Source organism: Nomascus leucogenys, chromosome 9 (genome assembly GCF_006542625.1).
Source record: "Nomascus leucogenys isolate Asia chromosome 9, Asia_NLE_v1, whole genome shotgun sequence".
Lineage (NCBI taxonomy): Eukaryota > Metazoa > Chordata > Mammalia > Primates > Hylobatidae > Nomascus > Nomascus leucogenys.
In genome coordinates, this window is record NC_044389.1 from 38,364,690 (window position 1) to 38,381,421 (window position 16,732).

Sequence of the window (16,732 nt, forward strand, 5' to 3'; positions counted from 1 at the left end):
GTATTAAATGGTAGCTGCCAGGTGCACCAAAACTCAATCAGATGACTTAGAGGACTAATATTTAATCATTTCCTGTTGACTTTTACAAAGTTTTACCTGAAATAAGCTACTTTTAAAACTTTTCCTATATAATTTCTAAAGAAAAAGAAATATCACCCACTGTTTTTTTATTACTGAAGTAGATTGTAGCATTATTTTTAATAGCAAATGAAAATATTTCAATATCATACTGCCTCCTAGCTATGAGAGTAAAATCTTAATTTTTACTCATATATGTGCACATATTTAAAAGCTTTTTAAAGAATGAATTTATTATTTGTAGAGAGTATCTATTAGATATTAATTCCCTTTTGATCTTTATGTATAATATTTTCTGAATATGATTCAACAACAAGAATGTATTGAACACCTATAACATATTAGGCTTTGCTAGGCCCTGAAGAAATCAACATGAGTAACACATGAAAACTTCTCTCCGGACAAAAGGAATATACTGTGTTTAATTCTAAAATGTGGAATATTTGTTTCAAAGAGCATTTTAGAATAATAGTTTTGCTTATTTATTTATTTATATTGAGAGAGTCTCACTCTATTGCCCAGACTGGAGTGCAATGGAGCTATCTTGTCTCACCACAACTTCCACCTCCTGAGTTCAAGCGATTCTCCTGACTCAGCCTCTCAAGTAGCTGGGATCACAGGCGTGCACCACCACGCCTGGCTAATTTTGCATTTTTAGTAGAGACAAGGTTTCTCCATGTTGGTCAGTCTGGTCTCAAACTCCCGACCTTGGGTGATCTGCCCGCCTTGGCCTCCCAAAGTGCTGGGATTACAGGTGTCAGCCACCTTGCCCAGCCTAATTTTGCTTATTACTTTAAAATTGATTTTATTTAATTTCTAGCCATCAAAGGGTTTCTTTTTAGCTCAAGATGCTATGTGTGACTCAAATAATTCTAAGGAATAATCCCTACTTTCTCAAGGCCTATTGTCTAATAAAGAATCAAAGAAGATACACAATGATAATTAAATTAATACTTTTTTCAGAACTTTTGTATTGTATTTTTGTAGTATTTTCTGAAATCCATATTAATTATTTTACTGGGCAATTATTTACTTCGTATCATAATTTCATTCTTTATGTACATTTATTATTTCCCCAACAAGGTCTTCAAATACTTTAACGCAGTAATTATGGTAAACATACAATAAACGTATTTGTATTTTTCCTCGTTAAGCTATCAGTGATTTTTATTTGGTAAGTCATAGCTAAAGAGTCCTGGCTTTAATGAGCTATCTGTACTAAGAAAAATCTGTTTTATCAGTCAGGTATGTAAGAATAGGAAATTATTTTAAAATTTCCGAGTATACTTTTTAAAAAGAATTTTCCAATTGCCTGTTCAATTCATAATGATGATACAAATAATGAAACGTTGGCACTTTTTTGCGTTTTTATAGAATTTATTTTTACTAATTTATATTACATTTCAGTCATTTGTCAACAAAAAGTTAAAATGTTATGACTGCTTTTATTTTTCATTGACATTATCTTGTGAGTCAAAATATAGCCCTAAAGAGAAATGCAAACAGTAGTACAAACAGGAACGCAAAACTTTTTTTTAGAAAAACTATTTAATATGAAGATTTGGGTAGAAAATCTCCAATTATTCTTCCTCTGCCATGCTTTAGTTTATGTCTTATAACTGTTAACTTCTTCATTTTAATTGTATTGTGCATAAAAATAATATATTTAAAATTGATTTTTTACATTACCCCCATTCTCAACAGCAGTGACAAAACAAAACAAAATAAAATATCAACAATGAAACTTACCATGAATAAAACCACTCAGCCAAACTCGTTAGACCCTTTTCTGGTTTATTTTAACATAATTTATCTTGAAGCTTTGAGACTGTAATGGAATCTATCTTAACCTTTACTTGCCCAAGATTTATCAATCGCATTTGTGATTCTTCTAATTTTTAAAAATGGGTCACTTCCTTTTATCCAACTATATCTATTTGTCTCAAATCTGTGTAGCCTAAATGAGGAAATAATGATATTGTGTTTTTTATTAAAAATTGCATTGAGATAATCGTGGATTTGCATGTAATTGTAACAGCAATACAGACCATTCTTATACACTTTACCTAGTTTTCACCATGGTAATATTTTACAGAACCATAGTATAATATCACAACCAGAACATTTGACATTGATGCAATCAATCCACAGATCTTAATCCTATTTTCTTGTATTCCTTTGTAAATGTGTATGTGGATATGTATGTGTATTAGATTCTATGCCATTTGGTCACTTGTACAAGTTTGTGTATCTACCACCAACCTCAAGTTACCAAACAATCCCAATATCTTAAAGATCCCTTGTGTTGCTTTTTTATAACCACACCCACTGCCTTTAAGAACAAATGTGGTATCACTAAGCCCTGGAAACCATTCATCTGCCATTCATGTATAATGTTTTCACATTTCAAAAATGTTTTATAAATAGAAACATGCAGTATGTGCCTTTTAATTTGGATTTGGCTTTTTTCACTTGGCATGATTCCCAGCAGATTGATCCAGATTGTGGTGTATTATCAAGTTTGTTTATTTTTATTACTGAATAATATTCCATAATATGTATGTGCCACAATTTGTTTAACCTCCATTAATTTGTTGAACGATGTCAGGGCTGATTACAGTTTTTCCTATCACAAATAAAGATACTGTAAACATTTGTATACAGATTTTTATGTCAAAGTAAGTTTTTATTTCCCTAGGATGAATTTCCAAAAGTACAACACTGGATTGTACAGTAATTTTATATCTAATTTTGTGAGAAACTGCCAACATGTTTTCCAAAATGGCTGTATCATTTTCCGTTTCCACCAGCAATGGATGATTGATCTGGTTTCTTTACATCCTTGTCAGCATTTGGAATTGTCATTATTTATTTACTTATTTGTCATTTTGAATAAGTGCGTAGTGATATCTCATTATTTTGAAAATCACTGTTAGCTAATTACGTTCAACATCTTTTCATGCACTTATTTGCCTGCCATACTGTTTTTAATGTTTCCACTGATTCCTACATACTTATATTACTTATTAAAAATTATGCCTTTGATTAAGTTACCCTGATTAAGAAAGTTTATAGATATCTATTGCTGTGAGAGAAGGATCCCAAATTCTCAGCCTGACCTGTAGCCTTGTAATCTGGCTCTTACAATTATTTTAACCTTCAGTGATGAACTCTTCACATATATAGCTGAGGCAATAAAATCTAGAGAATATCCATGTAATATGGGTCTACAACCAGGAGTGTGAGAAGCGAAGTGAAGTTAAAAATGTGACTTCTCAATATATGCTGCCTTAAAATTTCCAGACATGATGCAAATGTATAATGATTTTTTTTAAGAAACATTATTATTTACTAAAGAATATTAATTTTTATAATTGATGACCTTTCACCATTATGTGTTACATTGCTTCAATATTTTCTTTTAAGTGTTCCCATGATATTTCCCAGCTATTTTTCCAAAACAACATCATTAATAAACTAATTTTCTTAAACATAAGAAAATGAGAAACATGCATAACTAAAGGTATATATCTTAAAGATTAAAATTTTAACAATATGCTAACATGATTACCATTATCTCCTACTTGACCTAAATATTTTTTTCTCACTCCTAAACAAATCAACAAGCATGAAGGCATTGACAGTACCCTGTAAATTATTTATTTTCATCTGAGTTAATATAATTAATGATATCCTTAATGCCCTCATGACAAACAAAAGAATAAACAATTCAAAAATCTTGATGAATCATTTCTTATTAGAAATAGCTCACAAATTAATTCATGCATGTGAAACAGTTAATAATTAAAACCTGAGGTTATGGTGGGCGAATCGTTTGAGCTCAGAAGTTTCAGACCAGCCTGGGCTAAATGGTGAAACCCCTTCTCAATAACAACAACAACAAAAACGCAAAAATTAGCCGTACGTGGTGGCACAGGCCTGTAGTCCCAGCTACTCGGAAGGTTGAGGTGGGAGGATCATATGAACCCTGGCAGCAGAGGTTGCAATGAGCCGAGATCATGCCACTGCACTCCAGCATGGGTGACAGAGTGAGACTCTGTCTCCACAAGAAAAAGAAAATGTAAAACCCATCAAGGACTTTAGAAAATATTGTAAATTTAAAATAATAATAATAAAATTATATAAATAAATTAAATTAAAATAATAAACAAAAATATATTCTTTAAATTCTTCTGCACATGGATAGGCTCTGATTGCTTTTTTTACGAAAATGATCTGATTTCAGAGGACATTAGATAAACACATAGAATATTAATGTTTGTGATTTGTTGTTACTTATAAAATATGTTCATAAAATGTATTAACTTAGCATATTAACAGTCTTTTGAATGTCATTAGCAATTATTTTAATGCAATATATTTTTCTACACAGAGGTGAGCTATTTTAGCATATTGTTAATTTAGGTCTTGGAAATTACTAAAAATGAAGAATTTGACACTACCAAAATTTTATATTTTTTCTCAAATTTAATACTTTGGCCAATCTGAAGTTACTCTGTTTTTACCCTTATTATTTCTGAGTAATTGTGGACTCTTCCTCCAAAACTGTATCTGTGAGAGTTCCCCAACTGGCACATTAAGAGTGGGAATAATTGTTAGACTCAGATCAGAAGGGCTTCTGAATGCTAGACTGAGCATTTGAGAATTTTCTTCCAAAGGTAGTAGGACTCTCTAAAGTTTTTGATCAAAGAAACATCATAAAAATGATATTTTAGATATTTACTGTGAGTACGTAGAAGGCTGAGAGAACAGTTAAAACGCTATGAACCATTTTCCACCATTTTAATTATACAGATTTGAATCAAATAGGTGAGTGCTGGATAAAAATAATTGATGTATGGGGAGAAACATAAAAGAAACACAAAAGTATTTGGTAATTAATGAACAAGCAGAAGTTAAGAAAGATTTAGTAATAGTTCAAAGAAACCAGAAAGAGATCAAACCAGTTTGACTTTTTGGTTTGATTAATGATATGTTTATTTGATATATGTTTTTGTTAATGCCTTTGGGGGTAGATGTGGTATAAGGGCCAATTTTAAACATGCTAATTTTTATGTAACAATAAAATCTAAACAAAGTGCTAAACAGTTTGTTATAAAAAATGGAAGGATTCTTTGGAGAGAAATAAGGGTTGGAGATATAAATTGGTCACTCTGATAGTTGTTAATTGACACCATGAAGGAAGAAGTGTCAGAGAGAGGGAGAAAGAAAGGGAGGATAAAAAAAAAGACAGAAATAAATGGAGAGAAGTGAGAAGGATCAGGAGTGAGCATTCATGAAGAATCATTCATACGTTGCTGTGGGAAGAGAATATGAAGCCATCAGAACTGACAAAGCAGTGCTTCATAGAGAGGGACCGAGTAAAACAGCTTGTCTGATGCCATAGAAACCAAGAGGAGGAGAGTGTCAAGTTTAAGGTATACCTTTAGCTAAGTCAAACTCCTTACAATTGTGGAGGATAAGTTAGATAGAGAAGTACTCATTGCATGTGGCAAATATCATCATCTATGGAATTCAACGGCAGAAGAATAAAAAATTTCAGAGAGAATTTTAAAATGTTGGTTCTTAGATAAGGCTGGTTTCAGATACCTCTGTCAAGATGCTGACAAATAGGAAATATAAGTGGTAAATAAAGCAGGAGATAATAAGTATAAGTGATATTTACTATTTATTTAAGGCTGTCAGTAGTTGAAGCTCTATGCTAAGTGCATTATACGTATTATCTTGAATCTTAATAGAAATATAATGATCCAAGGAAATTATCCCTACCTGGAGATTATGCAAATGGGACTTTAAAAGGTTAAGTAATTTTCTTGACCCATATGTGTAGTAAATGCTGGACCTATTTTCCAATTTGGATTGAACTAACCCTAGTAAGTTTAGATATAAAGATTTATTTCTCCCTAAAGGTGATACCTGCTTAGGCTTGTAAGCAGCAGAGTAGCTAATAAGGCAGCAAAACCCTCTCCTATAGGGAGATCTTTGAAAGTTTAGCATTTCTCAAATGTGGGAAGTGTGAATGGATTAATACACGGAGCAAATGAAGACGACTCATTACCGGGATGATTTTACTAGGAATTTAATAATAGAGAATTAAGGCATTCAAGCAGCAGGTGCAGCTCACTCAAGTAACATTGAGTTTCTGAGTGAAGTCTGCATGGGTTTCTCTAGAAACAGTGCCCTCTGCCAAAAAAAGAAAGAGAATGAGATAAAAAAAGTAGTGGTAGAAATAATATGAGTTTAGAGATTAATAAAGCAGACCTTGGGGAAGGGGTAGTAGCGACTCTGGGGGTAGTTTTTTCCTACCTCATTTATACTGTAGCCAATAACTAAATTTCTTACCATAGACCTTAGCGTCAGAGACTAGGAGAAAACAGGGTAATACTATTGTATATATTATGCAAAAAGGGAGATGGTAAGAGCACTGACTTATATTGAAAATAATAGTTTTACTCAAACCAGCTGTTAATAATATTGGGATCTAAATACTGGTCTAGAATAGTTGAAAGTATATCAGTGCAAGAGAGTCATCAGCAAATCACTTAGTTTTGGTAGAAGGAATCAAGAACAGTGTGACCAAAATAGAAAGGGAGGTGTTTGGAGATCAAAATCTCTTGGTAGGCCAACATCTGGTATGGGGTTGTGAAAAACAAAACACAGATTGTTATTAATTTCTATGACAATATTTGATACCATGAAGCTGAACTAGTGCTACTTTGAAGTTATCACATTGATCATGTCATTAAACAAGAAGCATGCTAGATATTCTATGGAGAGATTCTTAAGAACATTAGTACAATTTATTTTGCCCTATAGGCATTTTATTTTAATCAAGATTAGTTATCAGCACAAAAATAAAATTTATTTGCTTATTTAAGTACAACTACCTAATCATGTTCGTATTCCTCTTATAATGGGAATTTTATGCTAAAATCTGAAATGTTTCATCTAAATCTATGTATATAAAAATTAGGTGATGTAAATGTATCCAGTCATAAGATAGGTTTCTATACTTTTAAATGTTTACCTTCATATTTTTTCAAAAAGTGAATTTATTTATGAAATATACTTACTGGTTATATTGTGCTTTAAATTGTATTTTTATAATAGTATTCAGAATAGTGATATTATATTTTACTTCAATGAGGTCATAGTCACATTATTTTGGTCTTCAATGTCTCCAATGTTTATGGGGAAAAAAAACCTATCTGGGTTCATCAGATTCTTTTCTAAAGAACAGCAGAAAACAAACTCTAAAAATGTCAAATCTTATATACCTGGCACCTCCTATTTAGATTAAGGTGTTTGAAGTCAATAAAGGAGTTCCATTTTAATTCACAGACCTAAGGCCCCTAGATGAATACTATGCAAACAACATGCATTCATTTTTTATGATGACAAGGAAATAATCAGTGACTTAGCGATGCTCTCAAATCTCTATTTGGAAAGTAAATATTTTCTATTAAAGATGACTTTTCAATTACACACTTTTAAGAAAGGATATTAGGGGAAATCTCAGCTAAGTGTGGGTAAATTGCTTAAATCGTGAATTGATTACTGTCTATTAAGCGGCTTTTATTTTGAATGCATGTGATCACTTTAACCACAAGCTCCATTTTCTGTATCTCCTATCAGCAGTTGCAGCATCCAGCGATCAAAGCCAGATTCCTATAATTGCTGTGTCTGTGACAGTGGGAGTCATTTTGTTGGCAGTGGTTATCGGCTTCCTCCTCAGTGGAAGGTAAGAGAGGAAGCTGTGATTCTGAAGTTTTGCAGCTGATCTCTTCCTCACCTTGATCTGACCATTTGGCTGTTGAGCACATCCTAAAACAAATCAGGCAAGCAATATATCAGCAGATCATCTCAATACATGATGCAGTTCCTGAGCCTTATCTTGTTCATATGATTGATGATTTTTAAGCCCACAATTTCTCTTTTTAGGTGTGCTCTCTTCACAAGAGCTGTATTGATGTGTTATTGTTTATTTGGTTAATATAGCTATATCTCTTTATATGACACAGATTTTTTAATCTGAAATTTTTTTGTCTCTCAAAAGTGTATATGGTTGCCTGCTTCAAGTTTAATTAGTGTTTGGGAAAAGCTATCTCTGTACCAAGTATGTTTTTGAGGAGTAAGACATAATTCTATTTAGTCAGCATTCTATCCTAATAGGGTGGTGTATACAAAGCAGAAATTATGGCAAACAAGCTACTTGGAAAATGACCAAACATTTTCACTGACCGCTTTTATTTTCAGCTTCTAAGTGATTTCAACCTGAATACTTCAATCATGGTATATACTTATTTGAAGTGAATTTTTGAATAGATACATGAATATATATTACATATCTACATTTTTCATTTTATACAAAAAAGAGATAGTCTTAACAATAGCTGTTCTAAGTGTTTTCTGATATTGAGCTGAGCATAATCAACCTTCCTAAAAATAAAATAAAATACAATAAAGTAGAATAAAATAAAATAAATAAAACAAGAGTATGCTATTTTCCTGCAATAAACACAGTTTCATATATTTTTAAAATCCAAGCCATTATTAGAAGGAATATTTAGTAATGGGAGCTGTCCATTTGTAAATATATTTTGGTGTTAGACCATTACAGAAAACTTAATGAAAGTGTTCATGGAAATGTTTGTTTCTGACAAAAAAAAGTGAAAATGTACCATAAGGTCCAAAAAAAAAAAAGACAGGAAATCAATGTTCATATTGATTTTCTTACTGTTCCACTCATTTACTGTTGACTCTTCAGCACCTATTCAACTCATAAATATACAGAATTGGGCACTTTTCAATGTACTGCATATTGTGTTCTGAAAAGATTTTTGATTATATCCTTAAATTACAGAAGTAACTGTTTATTTTTATAAAATATTGCAAATTCTTTTGAACATTTCCTCATTGTATATGAAAATTCTATTACTTCTGGTTCTTATTTATTTGAGTGTTCGAAGTTTTCTTAAGAATATATGCAGTAATTCATTGCTTACTTTTAATGTTAGATTAGCATTTATGTATTTTTAGAATTTCGAGCTAGGGGACAGTTTGTGTTCTGTTGAGGACAATTAAGCCCATCCCAGCCAGGGGGATGGCTATCTAGTGTCCCACTGATTTCATCTCTCTGAAGTCACCTGGGGAAAATGCACAACCTATATCCCTGCTTTCTGGAAGATAAGCTGATTTCACCAGTCTTGTCAGATTTTGATCCAATAGTATAATCAAGTTGCATGAATTGTAACTACTAAGAAAACTACCATGTGACAATGTGTCTTTTCTACCCCAAAGTATAGATGATACCTTTGCGGAGCTGGTTTGTAATGCCATTTCTTTACTTCTGACTAAGAGTTAGTGATTTCCTTTCTAATAAATTAAATAAGCATTAGTTATATTTATGGCCATGGAGGTTATAAGAAGATTCTGTATTTGTTGTGTGTGCACTTAGGAGAAATGAATAAAAATGGAAAAAAAGAACCAAGGTCTAGAATCCTATAAATCTGTGTTTTGGAGAATTTATTAGAGAATACACATCAAATATAAGAAATATGTTGTTGTAGACTTAGCACAGTGAATTTACTGGTGACATTTTGCTATGGATTCTTGCTTACCCGTATGTGGCATCTTTAACATTAGACAACTTGTTTGAAAGAACTTTCAATCTACTTACTATTTGGTAACCAAAGGATAGTATCATTTTAGTGCATACACGTACACATTCATACAAAGTCACCCATACACTTTGTATCGGTTCTCACACTGCTACGAAGAACTGTTCAAGACTGGGTAATTTATAAAGAAAAGAGGTTTAATTGAGTCATAGTTCCACATGGCAGGGGTGGTCTCAGGAAACTCACAGTCATGGAGGAAGACACTTGTTCACAAGGCGAAAGGATGGAGAAGTGCTGAGGAAGGAGGAACTAAGGGGGAAGAGCCCCTTATAAAACCATTAGATCTCCTGAGAACAACCTTACTATCATGAGAACAGCATGTGGAAAACCGCCCATATGATCCAGTTGCCTCCACCTGGCCTCTCCCTTGACGTGTGGGGATTATGCAGATTATAATGCAAGATGAGATTTGGGTGGGGACACAAAGCCTAACCATCTCTCTCTCTGTCTCACTCTCTCTCTCTCCACACACACACACACACACACACACACACACACACACACACACATTCTATATATACCTGAAATTGCTGTTCAAGAATAATGAAATTTTAGTATAATGTCTCATTTGTACTAGAATCAGGTCTATGCCCAGAACACATAGCTTAATTTTCTGCCAAATCCAAAGCTTGGTAAAAAAATTTTTGAACATTTTGTCTAATGAAAGTGTAATTACTTTTAAAAACAGCAACATCTTAGCAATTAGTACATTGTTCATTCACATTAAAATTCTTTCCTAATCCAATTTAATTTCACGACATAGTTTAAGATGCTGACACTAGGAATTTGCAGTTGAAAAGACAGCACATTTCATCAAAAACGAATCTGAGGTTTATAGTTTCTTAGAAGCCAACTTTTTGCATGAAAATTTAATTATTTTGTTGGATGTATTTTCTTGAATTTCAGGGGACGTTTGTCATATGATAGAAACATCTTTGGCCATTGTATTGTACTCTTCATGGACAAACTACTTTATTTTATTATATAAATATAACTAAAAGCTAAATGATATGATTCTTGGAAGACTTTTTCTATCTCACTTAAGGCAATAAACTTTGTAATTTTTGTTTGGACGAATTAAATTTAACTTGCCCTGCAGTACCTAGATTGTCCCGAATTAACTCAGTAAAGATTTGTTAAATAAATGGAAAACTAAATGAAGAAATGTGGCCAAAACCTAACATAAATTTGGGAATCTATATTTGAGTAATAGCAAATTATTTTAAAAAGCTTGTCCTAGGAAAGATGTAAAAATATAGGATTATATATGTTGCTCCCATCTCTCTGTGCTAAACTATGATTGATTTTCTCTCTCTCTCTTTCTCTCTCTCTCTCTCTCACACACACACACACACACACGACTACCATCTCACTTTGAACTTATCCTTATTACTTTCTAATATCTGGAATATGATATGATAACCCAGATATTTGCTCTTAGCTAACATATCATTTAAGTAAAAATAATTGGACTCATCATTGGTTAAATAAGTTAATTTTATTTTGATACATCGCAAAATATTAATATCACTTGCATGTAATATTCATTGGCAATTTATTTTATGATTTGGGTCCAAGAGGAAATATATCTTGAAGATCCATATTCACTGAAAATTTGTATTTTTATTTAGACAAAAAATGTGCAAATGATGACACACTGGGTATTGTGAAACTAATCTATTTCAAAGAGAAAAAATTAACTTTTAAAATTCTAAAATATGCTCAAGGATGAAGAATAAATCAAATATAGAGACTCTTTAATCTTTTCAGGCTTAAATTGATTATGCAGAAATCTTTTGGAATCTTCCTACTTAGACACAATTTAAAATAATGTAAAGTATACATCTTGAAGGAAAAATCCTATTTAACAAAATGGCAAAGAAGTATAACATGTTAGAATTCTTGACAATTTTAGAATGTGTGTGATCTTCCTTTTTAAATGTGTTAAGTAATCTATGGGGTATTCTCTGCAGGGTTCAGACTCTCTTCACTGTTTCCCATTAACCTTTAAATGTTTTTTACAGGATTATAAAACAATTGACATGCCTTGCACAAATTGTGAGCTAATCATCTTAGGATGGAAACAAATTAAGCTTCTTTATATGCACAGCATATTGAAATTGCCCTTTAATCTTTTCTTTTATCATTAATGACATTGGGCATTGATAACTTTCTTTGTCCTAATTTTGTAGAGTTTATCTCTTATATTTACTATTTTACAGATTTTTAAATGTTTAATTGACCAGTCTTTCACCAATGAATATTTTCACTGTTTTCCAGTTAAATGTTTAAGAAAGTTTTTCACTTTATTTTTTCCTCTTTTTAATCCTTTAAATATGATTACTGATATAAAATTGACTTTTTTATTTATCTGTGTCCTTATTTCAGACAGAGTCTAAATTCTGAAAATTAACTACTGAATAGTTCAGAGGCTGATGAAAAGCTTAAAGTAACAAGATTTAGTGGTATAGACATACAAAGGAAAATATCTTTTAGTTTACAGAAGCAATCTCTTTTTTGAACCTTTCTCAATGCAACCTTCATTATGGGATTAAAGAATATTTCTTAATACTATGTTTCTGATCACTGATTTATTATGTGATCCTGAATTTAATTAAATTTCAAGCATGCAGAGCTTCACTTTTTATATTAAATTAAGTCCACATATGCAATTAGAGTTAAAAACATAGACATTGCACACATGTACTGTTCCACCCTTGCTTGCACGTGTTCTTCCATATAAATAAAACACTTAGAGCTTTTTATTAATTTTAAAAACAGGAAACAAAAAAGCTAAAAATGTCTTCCGAAGAGGAAGAAGAATAATTCTGTTATGCTGCTTGGCCTTATATATGATTTTGTCACAGGATTCTTAGGGTGTTGCTTTTCCAGCCAGAAGCCTCTGTGACCAGAGGCACCTTTGCCCAAGTTTTGCTCAGGCCTGTTAGGCTTGTTCTGCCCACTCGCCCTGCCAGGCTGCACTCGTCTTGTGTTTCTAGCCCGAATCCCACAATTGCAAAGGGCAAGCCAGGCATGGAGCAGTGAGGGGTGCGTGAGTGAGCGAGCACAGGGTCTGGCCACTGAGCACACAGCCAGGCACGATGGCTGCTGTGGAGGGGTGGGTTGTTCCTGGTACCAGCGCAAGTACTTGATCAGTGCAAGCTGCAGTGAATCAGATGCACTGCAAGTAGCTTTCACTGTGGGCACCATGTCTGGATGAGGGGAATGTGGTGGTGCCTGGACACTTGGAGATGCCAGAAACTGCAAAGCCCCAAAGAGGGTGTCACGTTCCTGACTCGGACCACCCCTAGGTCTGGGCTCCCCAAAGGGTTGCTGCTCTTCTCTCCTTCTCATTGCCAGCAATATGGTGAGTGTAGCTGAGGGGCATGTTTTAGCCCTGTTTGTTACAGCTCTTCCACTCTCACCACTTGGTGGGTCAGAAGTTCTCATCTCATGTTCAGGAAGAATGAGGTATGTGGACAACTGTAGAATGAGCAAGGTGAAGAGGTGCTTTATTGAGTAACAGTACAGCTTTAAGGAAACCCAAAGTGGGTAGCTCCTTTCTGCAGGTAGATCATCCCAGTGAGTGCAGCTCTCAGGAGAGAGACCCAGAGTGTGTAGCTCCTATCTGCAGGCATGTTGTCCCAACATCTGAAGCCCTTAGTGGAGAACAGACCCAGAATGGGTAGCTCCTATCTGCAGGCAGGGATTCCTGTTGTCTCCCCAATCTGGCTGAGTCCAGGGTTTTTATGGGCTTCTGAAGGAAGAAAGTGTGTGTTGACTGGACTATGGGCAGCCATAGGCAGACGAGAGAAAGCACCATAACTTCTCACTCCAGACCACAGAAGTGACAGCTTAGCCCCCAGGCTTCAGGCCATCCCTGGGTTGAAGGTGAGGCTTCACTGGGGAGCCACTGTCTTCTGTCCAGGATCCTGTCTGCCTCCTGCCACCATCAATATGCTGTCCATAGCACCCAGGCTGTTCATGCCGAGGGGTTCCTGCAGGCCCATGCTGAGCCACTCTCAGATTTCCCTCAACTCTCTCCTGTGCTCATTGGTGCCCAAAGTTCAGAGGGGGCCAAGGTGACAGGGGACTGGTGTGACAGCACCACCCCAAGTGCGCACACATCTGCCTGGGTCACAACAGCACCCAGGGTCATCCTCAACTTTGCTCCAGAATCAGAGTGGGCACCAGCAGCAGGGAGATGCCAGGCAGTGGGAACAGGCCCTTCTGAGCCTGCAGGGGCATGGGGGCTTCTCAGGCCCCTGAGAGTGCAATGAATGCTTGGGTCCTCAGCTGTGGCTGGGTGTCTGCAGCTGCACCTAGGAGGGTGGGGCTCCTCCCCTGCCAACTTGGAAGGGGGGTGGTGAGGCTTCTACCTTTTCCTGGCTCATGCTCATTTCATGGAGCACACAGCCCAGGCCATGCCTCCTCCACTACAACCAGCTTCTTTGCAACTGCTGCTCCAGACAGGCCACCACTGCCATCAATCCCCCCTCTGAAGAGGTACATCTAACTGCCATTAGGATAGGGACAATGAATACTCTTAACTGCTTCACACTGATGGGGGCATTATTTTGGGGAAAACAGCAGTCAGATCTCTCTCAGAGGCCTATCTAAGGGTCCCCGGTAAGAAAGGAGCCATCGTCTGAGGCTCCCGTTGCATGATCGCTGGGAGTTTGATGGCTCTAGACAAGAATAAACACATTTTACAAGGAGGTTAAGTGTGCATGGATCAAGTGTGAGTATTATACAAAGAGGAGCTAAAAGGAAAAAAAAAAAAAACTAGAAATCTAAAACATAGACTATTTCGAAAAAGAATTTTGTGATTAGAGCTGTTTCATCCTGGTCAAAAAAATTAAATCTTGTGTGGGGGCAGTTAAACTTTAGGAGAGAAATAACTCTTTAGGGGGGTAGATAATCCCTTGGGAGTTCAGGATTAAGGAGTCCTTGACAAAAATGTTTTAGGTGAGGAACAGAACAAAGGTGAGAACAGTAAGCAAGAGGTCTCTCCAGCTACAGCTAAGGGTTTGGGAAAAATATTGGGTTAGATGTGTTCCTGAGATGCCCTCCCCACTCCACAATCTTGCTAAGAGAGGAGAGGGGAGCTGTACTGGAGAGAACTGAAAGACCTGCTCCAATGTCCAGGAGGAGGTCCACCTTTCTCCCTTTGACTTCTGAACCATCAGAGCCAGGGAGAAGTACCCCAGGGCCCATCAGTCCTGCTGGACCATTTGGGCTGGACCCAGTGACCTGTCTCCAAGGACAGTCTGCTCTTCAGTGGTCCCCACTGCAAATTGGACAGGGCCAAAGTGGCCTCCTCCTGCTGTCCAGACAGTCCTTCCTCAAGTGCCATGGCTTGCCACATTTGTAGCAGTTAACAGGTCTATCCAAGGGATTTTGGGATTTGTGAGCCTGCAAGGCGGCTGTTAGAGCTTCTACCTTTTTCTTGTGTCTCCTTTCCCTCTCTTGGGCCTCCTCCTGATTCCTATTGTAAAAGACTGTGGTGGCCACTTTCAGGAGGTTCTTTAAAGTACTATCTGGTCCCATGGCCTATTTCTGCAGCTTCCTCCTGATATCAGGGGCTGCTTGAATAATGAACTTATCCTTCAGGATCAGTTGTCCCTCAACTGAATCAGGAGTTAGAGACCTGTGCTTTACCAAGGCCCCTCTTTGCCTTTCCAGGAAGGCAGTGGGATTTTCCTCTAATCCCTGTTCTATCATGAATAGCTTGGACTAATTGAGAGGTTCAGTCCTAGTCCTTCGTAACCCCTCCAGTATACACACATGAAAGTGCTTCCTCTTTCATTCTTCCACTTCATCATTGGGGTTGCATTTAGGGTCCTCCAGTGGTCCTGTTGTTCTTCCAATGAGATAAGTCTCGTCCCCTTCTCTGAAACTATATAAGATACAAAGCTCATACCCAAAATTCTGTACTGCTTGTAGGGTGGCCTGCTTTTCAGTGGTAGTCAGGGTCTGATTTGAAGGTAACATAATATCCTTCCAGGTGAGTTCAAATACTTGAGTTAAATTCTGGAAGGCTTCTATATAACTGTCAGGTCATATAAAAACTTTACAATATTCCCCTTAATTAGCCTTAAGTCCTGTAGAGAAAAGGGAACTTGGATCCTAATCAATATCTAGGTAGCAGGGGGTTGGTGTGTCAGCACTGCCCCGAATGCACACACACCAGCAAGGTTTTAACAGTGACCAGCCTTATCCTCAACTTTGCTTTGAAATCAGAGCTGGCGCCAGTAGCAGGGAGAGTCCAGACAACAGGAGCAGGCATGTCTGAGCCTACAGGGGCAGGGAGTCTTTTGGGGTTCCCCAAAGCACAGGGATGCCGAGGTCTACAGCCGCAGTTGGTTGGCTGCAGCTGTGCCTAGAAGAGGAGGGCTCCTGCCCTGCCAATTTGGAAGGGGGTGGGTTTCCATCCATTCACATCTTCTGCTGGCTCCATAGAGGGCATAACCGTGGCCTCACCTCCCCCTCTGCAGTCAGTGCCTTTGCAGTGGTAATTCCAGACGCGCCGCCACTGCCATCCATTTTAAGGCTATTTATATGTGAGTTTAATGCTATGATGTTCCTTAGATGATAAATTTAATTTGAGAAATGGCTTAATGCCTGTTAAAAGTTATATTTTCTGGCCAATCTTCCCTTTGATTGTCATGGTCATGTTCAAATCTTGTACCTGGACATAAAACTGCTCAATCCTATTTCTCTGTTCTATTCAACAATTGAAACTCAATCCATTTGAAATGTCTCAGTTTTCTGAAGCAAACATTCTTTAGAAGTCAGCCAATACTATAATAGAGGCTATCATAATTACGATCATCAGACCATGTAGAAATTAGAGAAACAAGTAAATTTATATAAAACAGTAGGTTTTATTGTTTCAAGAAAATAATATTAAAATTTAGCCTTTTGTACTTACTTTTAAGTCCCTTGAAGTA

At 36.0% G+C, this 16,732-nt stretch overlaps 1 protein-coding gene across 1 annotated transcript in view; it reads left to right on the top strand.

The window, feature by feature from the left end:
* EPHA5 (EPH receptor A5) overlaps positions 1-16,732 on the top strand; it is a 173,826-nt gene that overhangs the window by 82,701 nt on the left and 74,393 nt on the right. The window contains exon 5 of the mRNA XM_030818860.1: positions 7,735-7,840. Within this exon, the coding sequence (XP_030674720.1) occupies positions 7,735-7,840 (106 nt within the window). The remainder of the gene's footprint in view (positions 1-7,734; positions 7,841-16,732) is intronic.